The sequence below is a fragment of the Melanerpes formicivorus genome, unplaced genomic scaffold (genome assembly GCF_026170545.1).
Source record: "Melanerpes formicivorus ecotype bairdi unplaced genomic scaffold, bMelFor1.0.p_v2 SCAF_12, whole genome shotgun sequence".
NCBI lineage: Eukaryota > Metazoa > Chordata > Aves > Piciformes > Picidae > Melanerpes > Melanerpes formicivorus.
This window is the reverse complement of record NW_027142364.1, coordinates 3,005,897-3,030,368: the sequence shown is the minus strand read 5'-3', so window position 1 is coordinate 3,030,368 and position 24,472 is coordinate 3,005,897. Positions and strand designations below refer to the sequence as shown.

Sequence of the window (24,472 nt, the reverse complement as noted above, 5' to 3'; positions counted from 1 at the left end):
TGATGGTTAATTTTGAGATCCAGACACTTGTCCTCAGGCTTATTGCACACAGCCACCTTGCAGAAAGCATCTGGCAAGATTACTGAAGTATTCTTTGATAGGTTTCAAATTTATTTTCTCAGGAAGGCCTTTCAGATTTCACTCTTATGAGGAACCATAATTGAAAGCCACTGCACTAATTCCTTCAGAAACTGGCAGTGGCTCAGGCACCTGCTGTGAACCACTGCTGGAGCTGTTGCCAGTGTTCTGTGCTCTGCTGTGTTCAGTGTATAGCTGTCCTCTCCAAAGTGCTCATTTGCAACCGTCTTCTGAAGACACCTATGCAAAGTGCCAGCCACCCCTGTTTCAGCTCCCATGGGAATCAGCAGGAATCGTAACAAACTGTAAGGGTGTCTTCAGTACAGAGATTTTTACAACTCTGCCTATGTGGTAAAAAACAAGAGTTACCAAGCAAGCTGTGGTACTAGCTCAACTCAGATATAACACGAATGACAGCAACAAGAAGCTGAAAACTCTAGCACAGAAAGAACAGCAGCTCTGTTGTCAGCACTCAGACACGAAGGTGTGAAGTGCAAGCACCAAGGAAAACAGCCTCTGCAGGAGCAAAGTGTAAGGAGTGGCTTAAACCAGCTGCCTCAGTGAGTAAAAAGGCAGCTGCTGGCCAACATGCCACGTACTGCACACCAGTGAGGTACTAGAGGCAGCAACAGGGCTTTGCTAGCTACATGAATCAGTGACAGCATGCAAGTGTCCAGGAGTCAACCCACTGAGGTAATGGGTCCTTTGCCTAGATGAATAAAAAAGTGATCCAACTGATCTGTTGCCTAAATACTCGGGAGATTTAAGCAGCAATTACACCATATCCATCATCACCCCCATTATTTGCATGCTCTGAAAAATGAGTGTCTTCATCCAAAATGCCAATGCTGGAAAGAAAGGAAAGTGATTTAGGCTAGGGAAAAAAGTTCTCTCCGTCAGTTATTAAAACATCACCTCACCCTTACCTTCTCTGAGCGGGTTCAGGAGACCATCAGATCCACAGTTCTTGTTAAGAGTCACCTAGAGGATCGACACCAAGGCTTAACTTCTGCAGTGCTCAGTCAACCACAACACACACAGGAACACCCTCTGAAGAGCCAGCAGAAAGGGATGCGCAAGAGAAACTGCACAAAGCACTCCAAGGTATTTATAAACAAATTATTAATGGTCACTTCAGTATTAGCTTCGAGTTACTGATATTTCTCAACAGATGAATGCTCTCCTGCCCCTTCAGTTTAAAAAGTATTCCAGTTCCAGAAGATAGAAAGTTTTAACATTAAGGCATACATACAGCTATGTTGTTTGCTTTCATTTAATAAAGATCAATTTACTCAATACTCAAATACATGGAATGTTGGCACAAAACTAAAGCTCTTGTGGAACAGCTACCGATCATACACAAATATTCTGTGAGGTCCTCTTGACTTGCATTTCTCCGATAGATACACCACAAAATGGCTTTAATAATACAAACTGAATGCTGGATCAAATCTCTAAATAATAAGTAGCAGTTAAAAGTAAATGGTTTGCTTTATTTGTAACTTATGTACAGAATACACTCTCTCTCTTTTTGTTGTTGTTGCTGTTTTGTTTTTAATTACGATGGAGCAGGAGAAAGAAAACAGCCATCATTTCCAAACCGTGCTGCTCCCTTCCCCCTGCTGGAGATGACATCTTCTCTCTCAACCAGATGTACAAAACCAGTTTGGATTTCCTCGGTTGCTGGCACACGGTCTGGAGAAACAAGAGAACACCGCAGCCAAATTTAGCACTACCAGCTTCTATTTTCAGCAAAATACCTCTGCTAAAAACTAGTTTTCTTAGGAAAGTTTCCACAATCTTTTGAAAGCAAAAAAAAAAATCAAGGAAAATATCAAGAAAGCTGTGGGCTAAGAAGAAGGGCTTTACCTAACTAGCTATCGAATGAGTCGAACTAGAAATAATCTGAGATTTGGTCATTCAACTTTTATACCTGTTTTACAAAAGCTGGGTTTGAGAAGCTAAACTAATCGACCAGTTATGCAAGTACCAGAAAATGATGGTTTTCAGAGTGCTTGAGGACGATATGGGCAACCTACCAATCAATAGAAAACTTGTCAGATTGAGAAAACGTTTGTCAATGCATATTAATGATTAACATAGTACCAAGTAATCAAGTTAATGGTTAAAAAAACCCGAAGGAGCTGGATATAAAACCGTTTGGTAACACGTATACTTCAGCAAACAAAGATGCTACTGTATGGTCTATGTTTTGGTGATCAGCCAACAAAGAAAATCCAACCATTTGCACATACTTAGTCCCCCAAACCACAGTGAGTTACAATTTTTCATGTGAAGGCCTGCTTTCGGTATTTTCCTCCTCTTCCTCTTCACAATCTTCTTCATCTGTTTGCTGTTCTAGTTCCTCTTTTGTGATCATTTCAAAGTCGTTTCCATTTCCACTACTGTGCTGGGACCTGTCGTCTTCGCGCCTGTCACTGTCAGTGTCTGAATGTCGCTCCCCTCCCGAGCCGTCTGTTCCCGAGTTCCTCGTTGCTTCTGTTTTCCCATCCTCCTCTTCCTTCTTCTCGCTGTCTGATTTCTCCTCGCTGTCGTATTTTTGCTGCTTTTTGGATTCTGTTTTTTCCTCTTTCTTTGAGTCTGCTTTTGGTCCTTTGTATTCGTGTGTGTACAGAGGCCTGAAGGAGTCAATGAATCCTACATCTGCTGTCAGGTTTGGCAGGAACCAGAAGTGGTGCCTTCCTCCAGTGATGAGCCAGATGATGAGAAAGAGGATGCAGCGAGCTGTACAAAAAAGGGACATGTTTTTCATTATAAACATCCACACTGTACAACTACCATGTAAGAGTAAGGAGCAGTCTGTCAAAGGCCTGCTCTTATTCCAGACTCTTTGTGAATTTCTGGCCTTTTTTCTTTGGTGTGCTTTGTAAAGATTTGCCTTACAAACAAATTGGCAGTTCTCAGTTAACAGGTGAGACACTGGCACAGGATGCTCAGAGAGGTGGTAGATGCCCCATCCCTGGAAAACTCCCAGGTCAGGTTGAACAGGGTTCTGAGCAACCTGATCTAGTTGAAGACCTCACTGCTCACTGCAGACATGTCGGACTAGATGGCCTTTGAAGTCCCCTCCAACCCAAACTATTCTATGATTCTATGTCCACTACCCACCACCCACTTCTGGCTAGGACCAGGGTGATCCTGGGGGAAAAAAGTCTCTCATTCTGCAATAGCATTGTGGAACAGTTTCTTGTTACCATTTCTCCCCTACTTAGGCATTCATCCACTCTAGTACAGGCAAACAAGCCAAATAAAGCTTTAATATACTGGTTATACCATTCTCACCACTAAGTCTGTTCTTGGGTTTGGTTTGCCTTTTTTGTTTTCCTTCCCTCCCCCCCCCTTAAAAAGAGTAGAGAAATTTGCACTCCCCAGGAAGCGAAACAGGTGGCACAGGCCGGGGCTCGCTTTCTGTGGCGCAACTCTGCCACCCAGCGGCCAGGAGGGAAATACCTACCCGGAATGAGTCTGGATAAGCATGAGACAGTCAGGTATCTCGGCCCCCGTGCAACAAGGAGGGGGTTTTATTATAGAACCCTACTCTTTTAGACCTGACCTACTGCTGAAGTGAAGAAGAGCAACACTTACCAACGGCAAGAAGAAGAATACTGGCGACAAAACAGCCTGCGCCTACGCTGAGGTAATAAACACCAACTCGCATTTCTGCTGGCCAGAGCGGGAACAGCGTTGCAGCTATAACAGCAATGACTGAGGAGAGAAGCATCAGAAATGGCATCAGTTTTTCCTGCTATCTGTATAAAGGCTCTTATCTTACTATTTGCTCGAGGTATTGGCTCATCATAGCAAAAGTTACTTACAGTATTTTAAGCCCTGACTGACACCTTGTCCAATCCCAATGTTCCTGTTTCCATACTGGGTAGCAACTCTAAAGACACTGTGCTTAGTTGACAGATCAAAGAGAGCACCTGAGGAGGGCACAAGCAGGAGGTGAGCAGGGAGCTGCCTGTAACTAGCAGGGCAGGGAGCTGTGTGGAGCTTGTCATGGCCCCAAGGCCTGAAGACAGCTCCAAGGGATCACGCAGGTTCTCAGGGAAATATGGCTCTCAAGATGAGGGAGCTGGAAGGTACAGGTCAGGGGTGTTGTCCAGCAGTGCAGTGATCTGTTAGGTCAGTGCTGTCAGTTAATACCAAAGTGATCTGTTAGGTCAGTGCTGTCAGTTAATATCAATACTAATTTAGATTGTAAGAATAAAATTGGCTGATTTGGTTTATCCTATACAAGTCCTAGGGTCAGGAAGGTGTCATTCATAAGTTTAAAATAATGCCTTTAACATCTGTCATTTTATATAACCTGTATTTGCCTATTGAGCAACTAACTTGTTAGGTTAAAGCAACAGACAGAAACAGCTTGCAAACTGGTGCAAGTTCAGACCTTTGCTGGAGCTTGTTTCAGCTCCTCCACCCTGAGATCAAAATTCACATGGTGCAACTGCCATCAAATCATGCCAAAACTGGAGAGCTTTGTCCAGAAAGACACAAACCACTCCAAGGACAGATAGGCCTGCTGATGCTAAGCCTCCATTTCCCATCTTCTCACTAATATCTGCTCTCACTTACCAAGCACAAGTCCCATGGCAAAGGTTTTAAGGTGAACGGGGTCATAGATCCACACGTACACCTACAACAGAAAGGTCTGGTTTACACTTGGATCAACAATTCCATTTATTCCCTCACCCACAAGCTTACTGCCACACTGTAGCCCCTGGAGCTGAACAAAGGGCCCTGCAGACAGCGTTGGGGCCAGGGAGCAGGGCAAGGAGCTGTGTATCACAGGCAGCACTTGGAACAGGTTTCTGCCAGTGAAAGAGGAGAGAGCCAGGCAGGGGCTGTGCCCACACTGCTGCTCTAGCTCTGTGCTGATAATAATCTGAGTCTTGTGGCAAGAGACCCGGACACTGTGCTGCTGAGGCAGGACATGATGCAGAGCTGGGCACAGCAGTGGCTGTGCTGAGGCTTCCAGCTGGGAAGAAGAACAGTGGAAATCTTAGACTGGATGCCTCTCTGAATTATTTCCTGAAAGAAGCTGTACCCAGAGTAACTTACACGGGACATAAAATCCTGGGGAAAACGATCAGATAGTAAAACCAGTGAGGAAAGGACAGATTCAGAAACACCACTGAATCTAGGTTGGCTTTTACCTTTTCCACACTATAGTTCAACAGAAAGCAAAAAAAACACTTTTGTAGAAAAAAAAAAATAATTAAAAGTTTCCCAGGTCTACCAAGTGGAAATAAAAGAAGTACTTGTAGCTTTGAGGAGATTGCCCTAAGAGAAGAAAAACCACAGCCTGACTGTGTGGGACAAAGGAACCAGCTGAAATCCTCTGTTCACTTAGGTCCTGTGTGATGGGCTCAGACAGACTTAATTAGAATAGAATAGACCAGGTTGGAAGAGACCTTCAAGATCGTGTCCAACCTATTATCCAACCCACCCAATCAACTAACCCATGGCACCAAGCACCCTATCAAGCCTCCTCATAAACACCTCCAATGACGGTGACTCCACCACCTCCTCGGGCAGCCCATTCCAATGGGCAATCACTCTCTCTGTGTAGAATTTCTTCGTAACTTCCAGCTTAAACCTTCCCTGGCACAGCTTGAGACTGTGTCCTTTTGTTCTGGTGCTGGTTGCCTGGGAGAAGAGACCAACCTCCGCCTCTCCACAAGCTCCCTTCAGGTAGTTGTGGAGAGCAAGAAGGTCTCCCCTGAGCCTCCTCTTCTCCAGGCTAAAGCAACCCCAGCTCCCTCAGTCTCTCCTCATAGGGCTTGTGTTCCAAGCCCCTCACCAGCTTTGTTGCCCTCCTCTGGACACAGGACTCAAGGTGTGACCTAACCAGTGAGTGTACAGGGGCTGAATGACCTCCCTGCCCCTGCTGGCCACACCGTTCCTGATACAGGCCAGCATGCCATTGGCCCTCGTGGCTGCCTGGGCATACTGCAGGCTCATGTTCAGCCTACCATCAACCGTTGTACCCTCTGTTCCACAGAGCTGTTATCTGAATGTCTACAGTTGCAACACTCAGTACCAAGTGTTTGTGTGAGAACTGGGGAGCCATTTGAATCACGTTTGTCCAGCCTTATTGAAAAAACTTCCTTATAAAGCACAGGATGTTCTGAACTAGAAAAGTAAGAGGGCTTTTTCCCTTCCCAAATGGAACAGTTTGAATCTTAGCTATGAACTGTGAAAAGAAGCTGTTGTTGACTAGAAGCCAACAACTCTCTCATCAGATCACAGAATGTCAGGGTTTGGAAGGGACCTCTAGAGATCACCTAGTCCAAACCCCCTGCTAAAGCAGGGTCACCTAGGGCAGGCCACAGAGGAACACATCCAGGTGGGTTTTAGAAGTCTCCAGAAAAGGAAACTCCACAACTTCTCTGGGCAGCCTGTCCCAGTGCTCCGTCACCCTCACAGTAAAGAAGTTTCTCCACTGTGTTCCAGCTTATACCCATTGCTCTTGTCCTGTCACTGGGTACCACCAAAAAGAGACTGGCATCTTCATCTTGATGTGTTAACTACCAGGAGGACACTTTGGAGGTGGTTTTTCAGTGTGATGGTTCAAGTATTTAATATCCTACCTCTCATGGGTTGACTATATGCAGGTGTAGCTCTGCTGTCAGTCAGCTGTCATGTGAGCCTAAACCAGCTGAGGTTTGTGACTGCGTAGTAAGATGGTGTGCAACATTCAGTGTTTGCAAGGGCAAAGTAAGGAAGAAAGGGGAAAAAACAGTTCTAATGTACATACAGAAAGATTTGCTCTAAATTAGCTACTCTTTCAAAAAAAGCTCTTGGGAGCTGCAGCTCTTACAAGATGTTAGCTCATGAATAAACAAAATAAGGAAGTTGAGAAGTAAATACTGTCACACTGCAAAGGCAGAACTGCACTCTCCTGAACACTGCCTGCCATGCTGGTTACTCCTTATACAGCCACAGGGAGGATCAGAGGTAGGTGTGATTCTGTAGGAGGTGGGATGACATAGAGCAAGGCAGGTTGTAGAAGAACTCACTGAGAAGAGTGAAATACATAACAGAAGTACATTTTCCACACAAAGGCATTACTAACAGAGTTCCCTGCCACACAGGGATCTGAGGGGAGATCCCAGTATGGTGGCACAGCATCAGCACCAAGCACAGTGTCATTTTGCTGCAGTAAAGACTGACCACTTATCCCAAATCTTCAAAGCACACAGATGACCCTGTACAGTGCTGAGCTGCTATAGAACTCAATTCTTTGCCTTCCAGCAAAGCAAAGCACACAGAAGTACTGAAGACCATGGGTTCCATGGTAAAGCCAGGATGGGAACTCAGGAACACCTCAGTCTCACTTGTCTGCTCAGATGGCCAGGTCAGGCAAGCTCTGGGTTGCAAACATTTCTGACTTCCCCTTGTGTGACTGAACATCATGCTCCAAAGGACATTTTGTTTAGAAATATTTCAGCCTGACAATGCCCACAGGATAATTTCACTTGGAAGGGACCTCAGGAGACACCAGTCCACCCTCCTGCCCAAAGCAGGGTCAGCTGTGAGGTCAGCCCATGTCACTGGGCGCTTTACCCAACCTGGTCTGGAAAGCCCCTGAGCATGGGTGCTGCAGAATGGCTCTGGGGAGTCTGTTCCAACACCCCATTACACCCCCAGGACAAACATCACAGCTCAAGGCCATTGACATACACACTACAGGCAACTGAAAGTAAGACAGTGGTCTTACATTCATCTCCCTCTAACCTGCTTGTAGACATCTAAGTATCTGAGGTTTCAAGATCAGGCACCACACTGTCACTGATTATTCTTTCCACATGTCAAGAAAGAGTGTGCAGAACTGCAGTGAATGAACTTGTCAAGCTGACAGCAGTATGCTGATACTAAAGCTCAAAAGTATCCCGAAATCTTACCTCGTTTCCATCCAAGAAAACTTGGTCTTCATGTGGTTCAAGTTTAAATTTCCTCTTGGTTTCCTTTTTCTTGGGTGTTCCTGGGGTCTCATCCTTGGGAACAAACCCAAATTATAAGTATTAAAAAAAAAATTAAAGCTTTACATTTCTAATGTTTTCATCTATTGAGTCTGAAAACTTTCACAGCTTAAGATCACATTCGTACTTGCCCTCCCCCCCCCCCAACTCCAAGTCAAGATGCTTTTTTTCCTTTTGTTCTCATTTATTACCAACTGGGTACCTAAAAATAAAAGAAAATGGCAAGGAAAGAGACATTTTATTTTTAGTTAGTGTCTAAGGACTAGACTATGACTTCAGGATGACATTATGTCTTCAGATGCCCAGCAAAGCTCTGCTGATATTAACAGAAACACTGCAAAATGATCAAGAACAGGGCACCACACTTCATCACTAACTGCATTAGAATTAGTTGGCATGTTGAGGCATACTTTACCTCACTGCCATCCTCTAAGAATCCCTTTCTGCCTGTTCCTTCTCCATCCTCCTCCATCTCTTTTGGATCTTATGCTTTCTCATTGCAATAGAATAGAATAGAATAATATAGACCAGACCAGACCAGGTTGGAAGAGACCTCCAAGATCATGGCGTCCAACCTATCATCCAACACCACCTAATCAACTAACCCATGCAACCAAGCACCCTGTCAAGTCTCCTCCTGAACACCTCCAGTGATGGCGACTCCACCACCTCCCCGGGCAGCCCATTCCAATGGGCAATCACTCTCTGTGTAAAACTTCCTCCTGATCTCCAGCCTGAACCTCCTCTGGCGCAGCCTGAGACTGTGTCCTCTTGTTCTGGTGCTGGCTGCCTGGGAGAAGAGACCAACCTCTGCCTTTCTACAACCCCCCTTCAGGTAGTTGTAGACAGCAATAAGGTCACCCCTGAGTCTCCTCTTCTCCAGGCTAAGCAGCCGCAGCTCCCTCAGCCTCTCCTCACAGGGCTTGTGTTCCAAGCCCCTCCCCAGCTTCATTGCCCTTCTCTGTATTTGTTCCAGCAAGTCAACCTCCTATCCTAAACTGAGGGGCCCAGAACTGGACACACTACTCGAGGTGTGGCCTAACCAGTGCAGTATACAGGGGCAGAATGACCTCCCTGCTCCTGCTGGCCACACTGTTCTTAATGCAGGCCAGGACGCCACTGGCCCTCCTGGCCGCCTGGGCACACTGCAGGCTCATGTTCATCCTACCATCAACCAGCACCCCCAGGTCCCTCTCTGCCTGGCCGCTCTCCAGCCACTCTGACCCCAGCCTGTAGCATCTCTTTGCTTATTTCTTTGCTTGAAATTAACATTTTAGTTGTTGTCCTGTGTTACTGTTCCTACCCACTGGCTTATACAATTCACTAAAATATCCACTCAATAATTAATGATTAGTTTAAAAATTAACATTATATTTATAATGTAATTCTCAAGATGACAAGGAATTGGAGCAGTTCCTAACATTCATAATCAGCATTTTAAAGTACCTCAGGAGGTAGGCAATGTCTTATACTGGCTTCTGTATTCAGACTGCTTCCTTCTGCAATCCAGAGCTTGGAGCATGCAGACTGCATCGCTCACTAACCAGGCCATTATTCCACTTAAGAGTGCCTGAATGGGAATTGCCCTGCTTTTGACTGGGACAGAGCTAATTTTCCTTTTTAGTAGCTAAAACAGTGCTGTGGTTTGGAATCACTGTGGGATTTGGTACAAGAATGCTGATAATACACTGATGTTTTCAGTTGTTGCTAAGATATCAAGGCCTTCTCAGCTTCCCACACTCTACTTGTGTGCAGGTGCCCCAGGAGCTGTGAGGGAGCAGGGCCAGAGTGACAGACCCAAACTGGCCAACAGAATGTTCTACCTCATACAACATCATGCTCAGCATATAGATGACAGTTGGCTGGAAAGCTGGACTATCTCTTCCAGGACTGTGGTCTCAGGATTTTCTCTTATAGGATCACTAGCTCAGAACAGGTTGGACCTCAGTCAGCAGGTGGTGAGCAACTGCATTGTGCATCACTCATCTGTACATTGCTACCATTATTATCATTATAATGAACATTTTATTTCAATTATTATGTTCCTTTCAACCTCCAAGTCTCCTTACCTCTTCTCTTCCAATTTTCTCCCCATCTCTAGAGAAGGGGAGAGTGAGTGAGTGGCCATGTGGCACTGGGCTGCTGGCTGTGTTCAAAACATGACAGAGCAACTTTTGAGCACTATCCTGCTAACTCTCACTGGATTCATGTCACTACATAGAAGAAAAAAAACCCCACATCCCCATATAAAGTTTCTCCTTTTTATTCCTAACATTTAGATGTAGGAGAGGCTGAGGGAGCTGGGGCTGCTTAGCCTGGAGGAGACTCAGGGGAGACCTTATTGCTGTCTACAACTACCTGAAGGGGGGTTGTAGACGGACAGAGGTTGGTCTCTTCTCCCAGGCAGCCAGCACCAGAACAAGAGAACAGTCTCAAGCTGCACCAGGGGAGGCTTAGGCTCGAGGTGAGGAGAAAGTTCTTCACAGAGTTATTTGCCATTGGAATGTGCTGCCCAGGGAGGTGGTGGAGTCTCCGTCCCTGGAGGAGTTCAAAAAGGGATTGGACATGGCACTTGAAGCCATGGTTTAGTTAGTCATGAGGTGTTGGGTGATAGGTTGGACTTGATTATCCCTGAGGTCTTTTCCAACCTTATTGATTCCATGATTCTGTTCTGCTAGTAAAATAAACTGGGGGTGAAAACGTGAAAAAGCACACAAAGAATTGTAGAGACAGTTTGAACTTTAAAGAATCATTAATAGATGAAGGCCAAGCAAATTATATCCTTTACCTGGACCTGAGCAGAGCCTTCAACACTGTCCCGCACCACATCCTGGTCTCCAAGCTGGTGCAGTATGGGTTTGATGGATGGACCACTCAGTGGATACAAAACTGGCTTGATGGTCACACCCTAAGAGTGGCTGTCAATGGGTCCATGTCCCAGTGGAGGCCAGTGACAAGTGGAGTCCCTTAGGGATCAGTACTGGGACCTGTCTTGTTTAACATCTTTGTGGGTGCCATGGACAGTGGCATTGAGTGCACCCTCAGCAAGTTTGCTGATGACACCAAGCTGTGTGGTGCAGCAGACACGCTGGAGGGAAGGGAGGCCATCCAGAGGGACCTTGACAGGCTGGAGAGGTGGGCACAAGCCAACCTCATGAAGTTCAACAGGACCAAACGCAAAGTCCTGCATCTGGGTTGGGGCAATCCCAAGCACTGATATAGGCTTGAGAGCAGCCCTGAAGAAAAGGGGTTGGGAATGCTGGTGGATGAGAAGCTCAACATGAGCCAGTAGTGTGCACTTGCAGCCCAGAAAGCCAATCACATCCTGGGCTGCAGCAAGAGAAGCATAGCCAGCAGGATGAGGCAGGTGATTCTCCCCATCTACTCTGCTCTAGTGAGACCCCACCTGCAGTACTGTGCCCAGGTCTGAAGCCCCTATTACAGGAAGGATCTGGAGGTGCTGGAGCATGTCCAGAGAAGGGACACAAGGATGAGCAGAGGGCTGGAGCTCCTCTTCTATAAGGACAGACTGTAGGAGTTAGGACTATTCAGTCTGGAGAAGAGAAGGCTCTGAGGAGACCTTATTGTGGCCTTCCAGTATCTGAAGGGGGCCTACAAGAAAGCTGGGGAGGAACTTTTGAGGGTGTCAGGTAGTGATAGGACTGGGGGGAATGGAAAAAAACCTAGAAATGGGTAGATTCAGATTGGAAGTTAGGAAGAAGTTCTTCCCCATGAAGGTGGTGAGACACTGGAACAGGTCACCCAAGGAGGTGGAAGCCTCATCCCTGGAAGTTTTTAAGGCCAGGCTGGATGTGGCTCTGCTCTGAGCAACTTGATCTAGTGTGAGGTGTCCCTGCCCATGGCAGGGGGGTTGGAACTAGATGATCCTTGAGGTCCCTTCCAACCCTAACAATTCTATGAATCAAAAGTCTGTGCAAAGCAGGCATGATGCAGGCTAGAGACATCAGACAAAACCTACCCACCAGTACAGAGCTACTGACAGGCATCAAATATCACATTCCAAACATTCCTATTACCAAACACTGCAAAACTGGTTTTGTTTCAGAGTGCAGCTGCAGTGCTTTCAAATGCTGGGTCCCATGTGTGTGTCACTCCATGCTAACAGACACTCGCACAAAGCATCGCTGCCCACGGCAGCTGGAGAGAACAAGCGTTTGATTAACTCAGAAGATGGGGAGGTGCACAAAAGCCCACCTGAAGCCTCTCTGCAACATCAGGTATGTCACAGCCAGCCTTATTTTAAAGCCAGTGTCTGTCTCTTCTGTACTTACCTTCTTACACTCCTCTTTTTCACCATCCTTTTTCTTTTCCTTTTCTTTCTCCTTCTTAGTTTTTTCATCTTTGCCACTTTCCTTCTTGCTCTTTTTCTCCTCCTCTTTCCCACTCTCAGCTTTTCCTTTTTCCTTTTCCTTCTTTGTATCCTTGTCAGGTTTCATTTTCATCACTTTTAATGCTCGATGAAAGAACTGTTTTTTCAGGAGTCTTAAAATGAAACAAGTGAAATGATACATTGAAGTGTGGCTGTGACAGTACCATTTGCACTCAGTCACCTTATTAGGTACCATTCTAGGTTATCTAATGTAATCATGAAGTGTGACTAGAAGACAGGTCATCATCACCTGCTCTATTTACAACTAAATGCACCAGACTCAAGTATCCTGTGCATCAGCTCTTGCTTTTTGATTATTTTTTTGGTTCATCTGCTCAAAACTGGGTAACCCCCCTCCTCTTCTGTGGCAGTGTTTTGCACAGATAGAAATAAATACACAAGATGGAGAATGCAGGAAGCCACCAGGTTAATTATCTTTCCCATTAGTGCAACTCCATCCAGTGTTTTTTCCATGCCAATGTATTTCACAGCACAAATAAGAAAGTGGACACATGGCTTATCAGGTTCCCTGGTAAGTGGTGCATGATGAATAAAATCACCTGCAGAAACTATGGTGCATATGCAAGGGTTTCATTCATGTCAGCCACAGACATACCTCAGGGCAAGTACATCTATTGCCAGCTAGGCACCAGGAATTACTATTTGGTAGTCTTAAGACTATCACCAAGTAATGCCCTTGAAAGGCTTCAGACAAATTCAAAACTGCTCCTCAGCCTGACAGGAAGCTATAGGGTGAGGATTCCAAGCACATATTGACACCAAACATACTGATCCTATGCATCTGATTTGCCCTTGTTTTCTTTCCCCTCTTGCTGCAGCCCAAACCCTTATGCTGGACTGCTTGTTAAATTAGGAAGACACACTAGAGAGAAAAGTCATTCCACCAGCTGAACTTATTTGCATGATGACTATCAAGCCGAGTTGTTTCAAGGATATGGAAAACCATCTTCAGACAACTGTTGACATGGATTCTCCCTCTAGCAACAGCAAATTACTTCTTTGGGGGAAACTACTTTTCTTCACATCTGGAATTTAGGGAGCTCAGACACTGAGCCATCCCTAGAACAAGTCTGACCTGCAGGATAGCTCTTTCCCTTGCAGGAGCTACAGATGGAACCGTGCAGGACATACTGCTCAGAGCAGAGCCACAACATCAACACGGCCAACAGCCAGGTCCTGACATAACTAACAAAACGCAGACTGCTTACTGATTCCTGACATGATAACCCTCTATAGATATGATGGACAAAGCATTACTAATGTAGCTTATTTGTGAACAAAACCCTTCAAAGGAAAACTTTGTGACTGTAGATCAATATGTAAGTGTACCAGGAGACCTTATGTACTGGAACAGTGTTATGAATGCAGTTAATGACTTCTTCAAATATGCAACTGATCAATGCAGCTGACACAGGCTGAAGCAGCAAGTTCTGAAACTTGTTTTTGTTTTATAGAGCAGGTAAATAAGCAATAGACACATCCAGAGAGCTAAGTTACTCTGGCTTAAGTTTTCAATATGCCTAAGCAGCCTCTTACATTGAAGGGACCAGATTGGTACTGTTGTTCCTCCATCCCTTCAAAAAGGCAATGGAAATGGACAGTGCTAATGTTTAGAACTTCAAAAACAGCCTCAGTGACTTAAGGTGGCCTTCCTGTGATTGGCAACATAAAAGTGGGCAAGGGACACCAAATTGCAGACATGGTATGGTGCCAGATCAGTGCATGCAATGACACTGGAGATAAAAATCAGTGCCACAGAACAGAGGGTTGAACCCATTTTCCTTGCATACTACACCAGCGCTCTTTGCACTGCTGGAGCTGAAGGACTTAACCAATTGTCACCTCCTCCAGTGCTTTAGTAACTGAAGAACCAACATGCAGATTCCTACCTCACTACAAAGACTCTGGAAAGGAAAACTTAGCTTTCTGCTTCCATTAAAATGATGGTTTTTGCCTAGACTTGCTTGAAGAAATCAGTAAAAGGATTAAAATTCAAACACAGAATCAGCCCTGCCCCAGCCCTAGAACGGAGGGAAGCAGCTCACCTTGCTGGATGGCTGTTTAAAGGATGCCAGAGACTAAATATTAGGGTTAGGGTTTTTTTGTTATTGTTGTGGATTTTTTTGGTTGGTTGGTTTGGTTTTTCTCATTTCTAAGTAGCTTTCACAGAGCTCTCCAAGTGCAGGCAGTTTCCTTAACCCTCTGTGTCTGCCCCAAACATGGTAGAGAGAGAATATGCCATTTTTCCACAGAAAGCACTTAAGAGTACACTCAGCAGCAGGGATCTACCATTTGAGAGGCATAAAACTGAACCTCCAACTTCTGCAGTGATGGCAGATTACAGCAATGGGAAGGAGAAATCTGAGAACTCTTTACTTGTGTCCAGAGAAGGGCCATGAGGATGATCAGAGGGCTGGAGCACCTCTCCTATGAGGACAGACTGAGGGAGTTGGGGCTGTTCAGTCTGGAGAAAAGAAGGCTCTGAGGTGACCTAATTGTGGCCTTCCAATATCTGAAGGGGGGCTACAAGAAGGCTGGGGAGGGACTTCTTAGGATATCAGATAGGACTAGAGGGAATGGAATGAAGCTGGAGGTGAGGAGATTCAGGCTGGACATGAGGAGGAAGTTTTTCACCATGAGAGTGGTGAAGCCCTGGAATGGGCTGTCCAGGGAGGTGGTTGAGGTCCCATCCCTGGAGGCGTTTAAGCCCAGGCTGGATGAGGCTCTGGCCAGCCTGATCTAGTGTGGGGTGTCCCTGCCCAGGGCAGGGGGGTTGGAACTAGATGATCCTTGTGGCCCCTTCCAACCCTGACTGATACTATACTATGATCCTACTAACTTAAAATAACTATAAAATTAGTTCCTAAATAACCAAGGCATGTTGACAACCATGCTCATTAACACAACCAATGAATTAGGCCAGGCCATACCTGTTGCAGTAGTCGACTACAGACTCCCGGGTTGTAAATAAAGCCTCTTCTCCTTTCTTTGCTTTTGCCCATTTAGAATCCAGAAGGCAATCCACAGCTTTTGAGGCTGGGGGGAGGGGGAAATGGAAATAAAAATGCATTAAAATTAAGGACACTTATTGGAACATTCTACATTCCTTGAACCACACCAACCAGTTCTGGTGATGTTCTACATCCTTTCAATCTGTAAGACTAGCTGCCATTCTGAAGCACGTTAATCTTAACCACATACACCTTTAAATTGCAGAGCAAAAAGTTTATTGTGTTTACTTCAGGCTGATAAGATGAATTTTATGGCTGTCTGATAAGTTTTCAAAACCAAATGGTAAAATCAGTACTCCCCAGATAAAGCACTAATAATAAACACAAACCAGTCCCCCTACCCCCTCCGTCCAAGCACAGAAGGAAGTTTCATCTCCCATGGAACAGGCAGCCTACCAATAAAATAATCAACTCGGTGGCCCATCATGTTGGTGGATTTTGTTGGACAGTTGAAACGTAAGTATTTAGCAACAGCCTTCTCCTCTTTCAACGGCTCACCGACCTCCTGCAACAGGAAGAGGGCAACGTTAAGACAGTTTTAAACACCAAGGAAAATTCACTCCAAAAATCAGATACTGCAAAGCCCTCGTTATTTCATGGCAATACATAAATAACAAAATGTGAAAGATGTGAAAATAGGTCAAGTCATTGCCCCCAAACCCACTCTGTGTACATAAAGCAGGAATTCTTAAGTTAGATGATCTCAGGTAACCACAAACTCTCTTACCAGCTCCTTTTTTAAAAGGAGGAATTGTGAGGAAAGTGCTGGGCACACAGAACACTGCTTAGGGCAGAGAAGCTTGGTGAAAAGAGTTGTGAAGTTGAGTGCAAAGGAAAAGAGAGTGAGGAATGAGTGTGTGTGAAGTGTTAGCAATGGCAGCATACAAAACAGCTTGAGTTTCATGTGAAAGAGGAGAAAACCACAGAGAGAAGTTGAAACATTTAGATGGAAAATGTCAGTACCACAGCACAATTACAAAATTAACTTTGACTAAGGAGTGCCATGGAGGAGATTGTTCCAATTGAGAGACTAGAATATCAGTGTGAAGCACTGCAGAGTGAAGAACTGGGACATCTAGCCAGCTGTTTTAGGAAAACAGAGCCCTGCACAGTCACATATTCTGCCCATTTACCAACCTGCAGAATTCAGAGATGTGTAAGACAGAGGGATGGAGGTGAGCATTTTCAGTTAGGTAAAATTAAGACCCAATACTCATAAGCAGGAAAGGAAAAACCTTTCTAATGTTCCTGCTTTGCAAAATTGTACCTGAAACAAGCATTGGGCACACTACACTGACTCATGCAAACTTCTTCTAATCAACAAAACTTAGTTCTCCAAATCTCCCTGTTACTGATCTGTGAGTAGCAGGAGTACCAGGACATCTTTTTGGACTGGCACTACCTTTCTGTACCTCTTCTCCTCAAGCTGGCCAAAGAAATAGATTAAAGAAGCCACAAAAGAGATTGCTGGTTTACAGCAATACAGAGAATTCAAAGATTGCATTTCAAGACATAATGTTTCTAAAAGTCAATAAACCTACACAACCTCCATTATTGCTTTTGAGATGTATAATCATCTCATCACCAAAAGCACACTGAGTGGAAACAGAAGGTCGAATAGATGTTGTTACACAGGAACAAAAACTTCAGTTGTTTATTTTCAACAGTTTGTGCAGCTCACTTTCAAAATCAACTGGTTAATGAATTATCCTCCTAGTGCAGAGTGTTGCTTTTCCTATCTGAGGGCAATTTTAAAGACAGTAATACTGACATAAGCTGTGCCCAGAAGATTCTGTAGTTTGTTAGTTCTGACATGACTGGAATTTGATTGAAAGTTTAAATTCTTCATCTGCATGCAGACAGCTGCTCTCCTATGCCCAAATGAAGCCAGATGATCCTGACAGTCCCCACACAGATGACATGAACAACTTCTCCATGTCCAATCCTTTTTTCTTCTTAAGTTTAAAACTCTGTGTAAAACATCAGATAGCCCATGGAAACTCCTCACTAACAGATAAGGAAATTACACAGATCATTTATAATGCTTGTTTGATGCCCCCTTATATGGTACAGTTGTACCAGCAACTGTAAATCACTCATGATGCTACCAAGTTTGGTACCAAACCATCAACAAAATGAGTTAACAACACATTTAAAGCAACTGAGGGAGCATGCCCCATTGGTACTGCACAGCACATGCCAAGGTACCAGAGACTGATGACTGCAGGCAGCAGCCGTGCTTCAAACTGATGCCTTGCTGGTATCTCCTACCAGCAAATTAAACTTGAAACACAGGGCAAATGTTCTTTGCAGCACAGACCATAAAACAGCCAGAGAAGCTATGGATATTCACATTGGTGTTAATTCCTCTGCTAGGTTGCTTTTGTTCTTTTTTCTTCCTAAAATATTTATGATTCTGCTAGGTCATGTGATGCAGCACACAGGCAGAGGCTGGCACCAAGAGATTTCAGGGGTTTTGATTGCTCTTTACGATCTCCTGCTTTGTCCTTTTCTGTGGCATAGTTTCATAACACTTCACACAACAAAGAAGAGGCTGGCATAGTTTAACTGAGAAACTCTCCCCTGCCATTTAATCCCCATTTTCCAACCTATTTTCACCCCTTTATTTGCAAAGCCTGGCTTCTGTTAAAATATTACACCAGACTGACAGAAAATAGCATTACACTTCATCACAAGGTAAAAGTCAGCAAAAGCATTGGAAATTTCAGCATCCTAAACACGACTTGTTAAAGATGCAGTTGAACTGATCTTTATGCTCAGCTGTAAACAACAAAAGCCCAAACTCAGCAGTTTAAACCTCCTTATACAGTTAGAAAAATATTATTGAACTATAAAGCTTTAAAACATATGACACAGCCTCAAAAAGCATTAGGAAAACGTTCTGCTATTTAAAACTGGCTTTTACAGGAAAGACAGAAAGATGAAAGAAACATCTCAAGTGTCAAGCTGTGCCAGGGGAGGTTTAGGCTGGATGTTAGGAAGAAGTTCTTCATAGAAAGAGTGATTGGTCATTGGAATGTGCTGCCCAGGGAGGTGGTGGAGTCACCATCACTGAAGGTATTTAGGAAGAGACTGGATGGGGTGCTTGGTGCCACGGTTTAGTTGATCAGATGGTGTTGGATGATAGTTTGGACTCGATGATCTCAAAGGTCTCTTCCAACCTGGTTAATTCTATTCTGTCTCAGGCAATGTATGCCTGGAATGTTGCAAAGTGTCTTCTCAATTAAAATTGTATAATTAATGTGTTTTCAATTAGTTACAAAATAAATAAATAGGAGAGTGCCAATCTTCTGAAAACTTCTGCTCTAGACTTTGTTTTAGACCCTTGCATCTACTTTGATTTTATATATTGAGACATGCACATGGTCACTATACAGCATGCAAAATTTAAGAGATTTATGATCCCTGAGAATTTACAAACTCTGGAAGAATACCATTAAAAATTAAACCCAACCTAAATCTCTTATTTATCTGGCAGGTGCAACCTGCTCTAGGTGAACCTGCTTTCGTGAACTAGATGATCTCCAGAGGTCCTTTCCTATCCCCACCACGGTGGGATTCTGTGCTACAGAGAAGAAAAGCAGTGCTCAAGACACCTAATTAGGAGAAATGTACTAACATTTAAAATTTTTAAGAGTAGCTCTCAAGCATTCCTATCCAAACCCTGCCCTATGTGAATTCATAAAACAAACCTGAGACTTCCAAACCCAGGGACCTTCCAGACCCACTGAAGTGAAAGGAAAACGCCAATCAAATCCACTTTTTACCATTACCTCCCAAACCTGAGTATGGCACAGTGCATTCTGCACTTCCTTCAGTGCACTGATGTGGTTCCCAGTTAATTAAACCCCCAGCTGGGCCTGCAGCAGAAAAGAGGCCTGAACACATTAAAAATAAACACATCTGAACCGAGCTGCTAAAACTAGTCTGTCCATGAGCTTTTCTCCCGTTCACCTCTACCAGAGTATGACTTATTCAGGTTCTCTTACTCCTTGGGACTACTCAATGAATGCCAAAAGGCCAAAGCATATCTGTGGTTGTGAGAAGACAAGCAGGACCCAGGACAGGATGATTTCCTTCTGCAACATCATAATGCAAAGGTGGTTTCTGGAAAATCAGAACAGAGTAAATAATGTTTTAAAGGGGTCATCAGAATTCTTTGATTTTAATAGAATTTCTACCTGTTCTTTTTATTTGCACCTACATCTGACAGCTTAGATTTTCAGAACACCTTCCCTCACAGAAGTCTTCTGAAGCCTAACAGAATTTTCAGATAAGGAAAAGAAGACATTTAAGCACATTTTCCATGTGCAGCCTGTTTTTCAAGCTGAGAGGCTATGTCAAAAATGACACTGTGTCGTGTTCCATTCATCACACCTCTCCTCATAAGGGCACTACAAGTGCATTAGCGTTATCTTCTTTGAAGATGGCCTGATCACATCAAAGCTTGGGCTGAATCACAAGATTTCTTTTTCCTTTCCCTGCTGACTCTCAGGACCTTAGACTAGAAGATGTACTGTGGCAGAAGGGTGGGTAGTCCTCATCCATCCTACTAAAACATTTATACTTTGCTTGAAGTAAATCAAGGTGCAACAGGACAAAAAAGCAGCACACAAATTAAGATGTTTTAATAGATGGTTGAGCAGGCAGTGGGGAAACACACACACATTAGGGTCTCAGGACTCACTCTTCAGACTCCATCTGTACTTTTTTCACTAACTAATAAACTTAAGCATCCAACTCTTTACACTGATGTCCAGTGCACGGACTGCTCAAACTCCCTCAAGAGAAACTGTGGCAGAGCCATGCAGAGAAACCAGTTCTTCTGGATTACTGTGGCTATGTCCTAGCCAAAACATATTAACTTTTCTTCACAGAAAAAGATTAACAGATTTTTTGTGTGTGTGTGCTATAAATACCCCATGCACTATGTTTTCTTCCTGCTTTCTTTTCAACCATCACTAATTTTATGGGGCTAAACCTGTAAATACAGAGAGTTCTAAAACACACACCAAAGGAATGATGAATAGTAATTTGAAGCCCAAACATGCCAGCTTCAGGCTCTTCTATAACCCCAGGCCCAAAGGTTTTGACTTTTCCCTTCCTACTTCTAAAAATGTGGCTCAGATTTCCAAGACAGCCATTCTTGTTTTACTGACAAGTGGGGCTGCTACTTTTAATTCTTCTTTTTTTTCTGTGGTTTTCCTCCTCTATCATCTAATATTGTTTGCTTCTGAAGAAGTTACTTAGCCACTCTGTTATCACTCCCCTCAGCTTTACTAGAATTTATGAGAAAACAAACAGGCAAGCTGGATTAAAATCTCTGTTGCTGGAAAACCATTGCACTGTCATTTCTGAAGGGCTTTTCCATACTCATTCTTAAAAGCTGTAGCAGAAGAAGCAGCAATGCAGCTGTTGCACATTTTCCTTCCAGTAGTGCCCAAATCAGGACAGGACAGAACTGTAAACTCCAACAGTTGATACTGATGTCCAGAAGAATCCAGAATTATCCAGGCTGGAAAAGACCTTTGAGATCATGCAGTCCAGCCTGTCCTTCAGCAGGCGAACCTCGAAGCCTGAATTCAGTGATTCAAGTGCAAAAAAAAAAAAGTCAACAAGGAAGGTACCTGTCATTAATAGCAGACAGACAGCACTGATGCCACCTCAGCCATCAATTTGCAGAGAGACACTTGCCCAAGAACTGTTTTCTCTGTTAATAAGAGCGGTGTTTATACACACATTAACATTTCCAGAGCAGAGGACTCGGTGCTAAGGTGCTGCACAAGTGCTACTAATTGCAATGCAAAGATAAATAAAACTTTACAAGGGCAGGAAAAAAACACCACACTGTGTTCCATGGAATCTGGCCCATGTAATTAAAACTTAATGCCTACTTAACAGTCAAATCGCAGACCTGCCAGCAGAGTGCCACGTGTTACCCAGCTGAATGCTTGTCCAAGTAACCAGCTCTCCAGATTTTGTGCTTAAGTGAGTATTTCAGGATACACAGGGAGCCACATTTTCTTTTCAAGAAATGAAGTAGCTTAGCATAAGCTGCTGGAGAAACAGGCATTCAAAGATATCTCCCAACTTTTGAGATGTACCTGTCCAAAGAAGTAATATCAAACTAACCTTTAGACAACATATGTTGGTTTTCCTTTAATAAGTCCCTTCTATGCAGCAAGCATTCTTGAGTTGAGAGATGTGAATCATGTGGGGGCCCACCAGCTGGAGCAATCTACATCCTACAGCCCAGTCTCTTTTTACTACTGTGCATCTGAAGTGATCTCCATATTAATTACACTTAAATTACCACCAGGAACAATACTTTGAAACTTTTCTCTTTGAAGGGTCTTTATTTTGAAGTTAAGATTTCTGCATCTTCCAGCTTGTTGCCAGAGGAAGAGTCTGAGCAATGCAACAGGGATTAGGAAGTGTGTTTTTTTATCACAGCAATTCTATAAAACACATCCTCTCAGTTATCACAGCTGATGGAAAACACGGCCAGCAGCTTCACAGAACTTTGAACTATTTTATGGAGAGTTTCTTCATGCCTCATCTCCCATGTAGCTAGTTAACCTAACTACTAATCAGGATGGCAGAAACAAATTACTCAGAACCCAGGTTCTGCACACATAACATCTGTCATTGAACTCTGTATCATCATCCCTTTCCACAGCTAAACATAGCCGCTCCAAAGAGCCTCACTCTTGTCAAGAATTACAGCTCTCCCTAATGACAATGGAGTAGTCAAGTGTCAGACTGGCATACGGTATGACAGCCTCTTTATTAAGGCAGACCCTTAATAAAGAGATCTAAAAATCACTCTAAAATAAGTACACACTTCTAAAGCACTCCAAACACCTATGAATAAAACCCCTACACTTCATTTTAGAAGAAGGAACTTGCAGTATTATCCTGAAGAGTGATGATGATACTGCACCTATGCCAATAAAGTGAAAGAAAAGCTTAAACACACCTCTCTCCCCCCCAGCAACTGCCAAGAAAAACGCATGTTGCTTTATTCACTGACCAATTAAGAACACCCTGTGGCCATTCAACAGCATCCTTTGTTTGCTGTCCAGTCTTTCCATTGTTGTCGGCATACGCTGGGAAGCTACCAAGCGGCAATGCTCATTTATCTGCGTAGCTCCATCACAAATATAGGCCACTATCTTCCACCTTAAGTGTTAACACCCCGCCATCGATTTAATTACTAACAGTCCGGGAAATACTTTTACTGCTAACAGGCTGGAAATTAAGCATGTGCTTAAGTGCCTGCACACCACAGCCTTGGGTATTCCTCAAAACATTACATTTCATTTGGCTCTGACTGCATTGTTGTCATGCTTGGTAAGGGACAGTCTACAACGATTATGAATAATTCCGTAATGCTTAAGCATAATTCATGGAACGGTCTGTGATTGAGAAAGCTTGCTTAACAAGATTTTGATTAAATACTCTTTCCATTTCTATTCCCCCACCCCGGTAATTTGGATTATAGGGGGGAAAAAAAGGGATCATTAAAACAAAAAAAAGGAACTACTACAGCAAGTACAGGCACAGCTCCATCTTCTTGGGGGAAGAGAAAGTAGGATGGGAAAGGAAAAGATGAGAAAGGAGAGCAGGCAACTAATCAGAAAGATGAACACAAAGTGTACATTTATTGAATGGCTCTATGATTTCTCCTGTGACTATTATCTCCATTTACAGCAGAGCTATAAATCCCAAACAAACACTCATTAGGCTTAGCGTTACTAATACCTAGCAGTAAACAGGCATTATAGTAACCGATGCTAGAGCCATGTCCAAAACTCTCTGTAAAACTCAAGAGTTACATATTGTGAAGTCCAGACTCCCAGGTAAGAGAAGATACTTAAGCAGTCTTCACTTTGCCCTTAAGTGACACTACAGAGCTAACACTACATTTTAACACGATCTTAAAGCTGATTAGGTCTATTTTTAGGCGTGGTTGTTTGTTTATGTTTTCTGGAAACAAATTTCCTTTCTTACCACATCATTTCCTGGCTGGGGCACGTTTGCATTTAAGATGCTTATACCATCTGTCCCATGCCTTTTGCTTACGTATCACTGGAACAGACACGCTGGGTGTCAGCTGTAGGCTAAGGGGCTGCTCGACTGAGTTTTGTTTTACGACATCAAGCTATTGTTCGGCACTAATAACGGGCGAGACCCTGACAATACCTCGGAGATTAAAAACAGGCAGTAAACAGGCGAAATCTCACCCTCTGCTCATGAGAAAGATGCTGTACTTTTGCGGGCGCAGACCCCATGAAGGCAGGACTGCCGGACACTCGGATGAACGGGAGGCAGGGACTAATGAATGTCCCCCGGGGCGGCAGCCGTCGCTGGGCGCCGGGGAGACAGCGTCTGCATTATCCCCGAAACGCTCCTACCTGCGCTTCCCGGCCGCGCAGCGGGCTCCGGCTTTTCTCGGCATTTATTCGGATTTACGAATTTGCTAGAAAATTCTGAGGAAAACCTGTCGCACGGTGCTAGACTGAGCTCCTACCGAGCTCCGCTGCGGCGCTCCCCGCGCGTTCCCGGCGCCCGAGGGGCTCCCGCTGCCCCGCCAGCAGCCCAGACGAGGCGGCTCCCCTCACCGCCGGCTCCCACGGTCTGCCCGGCCGCACGGCACTGCCTGCCGCCGCCGCCACCACCTCGCAACGGCGGGGCGTCGCGGAGGCCGCAGAACTGGTGAGGAAGCCCCTCTGAGGGGCGGCCGGGCCCCCCGGCGCAGCCCGCCCGGAGAAACCACGCTGCTGTGAGGGCGGAAGATGTGGGAGCTGCCCGCTGGGGAGGGGGCGCGGGCCCGGCAGGGAGGGAGAGGCTCGGCTACCTGGATCCGCTTCCTGTGCCTCCGCCGCTCCGCCATGTTGTCCCCGTCTGCTCTGCCGGTGACGTGAGCCGCAGCCGCGGGGGGG

At 44.6% G+C, this 24,472-nt stretch overlaps 1 protein-coding gene across 2 annotated transcripts; it reads right to left on the bottom strand.

The window, feature by feature from the left end:
- Positions 1-1,183: 1,183 nt before the first annotated feature.
- Positions 1,184-24,472, bottom strand: SEC62 (SEC62 homolog, preprotein translocation factor). 2 transcript variants are annotated; one of them, XM_068144972.1, is made up of 8 exons: positions 24,388-24,472; positions 15,903-16,011; positions 15,426-15,531; positions 12,377-12,587; positions 8,007-8,099; positions 4,675-4,735; positions 3,685-3,804; positions 1,184-2,823 (listed from the first exon to the last, which is right to left on the bottom strand). In XM_068144972.1, exons 1-8 carry the CDS (start codon positions 24,421-24,423, stop codon positions 2,357-2,359), a joined length of 1,203 nt encoding a protein of 400 aa, XP_068001073.1. In that variant the 5' UTR covers positions 24,424-24,472; the 3' UTR covers positions 1,184-2,356. The 2 variants fall into 2 exon arrangements, with proteins under 2 accessions (XP_068001073.1, XP_068001074.1); XM_068144973.1 differs by lacking the exon at positions 24,388-24,472 and adding an exon at positions 23,945-24,026.

Bases quoted from the DNA above. Each gene is read 5' to 3' on its own strand.
- SEC62 (XM_068144972.1), bottom strand. From the start codon at position 24,423: ATGGCGGAGCGGCGGAGGCACAGGAAGCGGATCCAG. The intron at 8,100-12,376 runs GTAAGTACAGAA...TTTGTTCCCAAG, and splicing joins AAAAAGAGGAGTGTAAGAAG to GATGAGACCCCAGGAACACC. The intron at 4,736-8,006 runs GTAAGATTTCGG...TTTCTGTTGTAG, and splicing joins TTTTCTTGGATGGAAACGAG to GTGTACGTGTGGATCTATGA.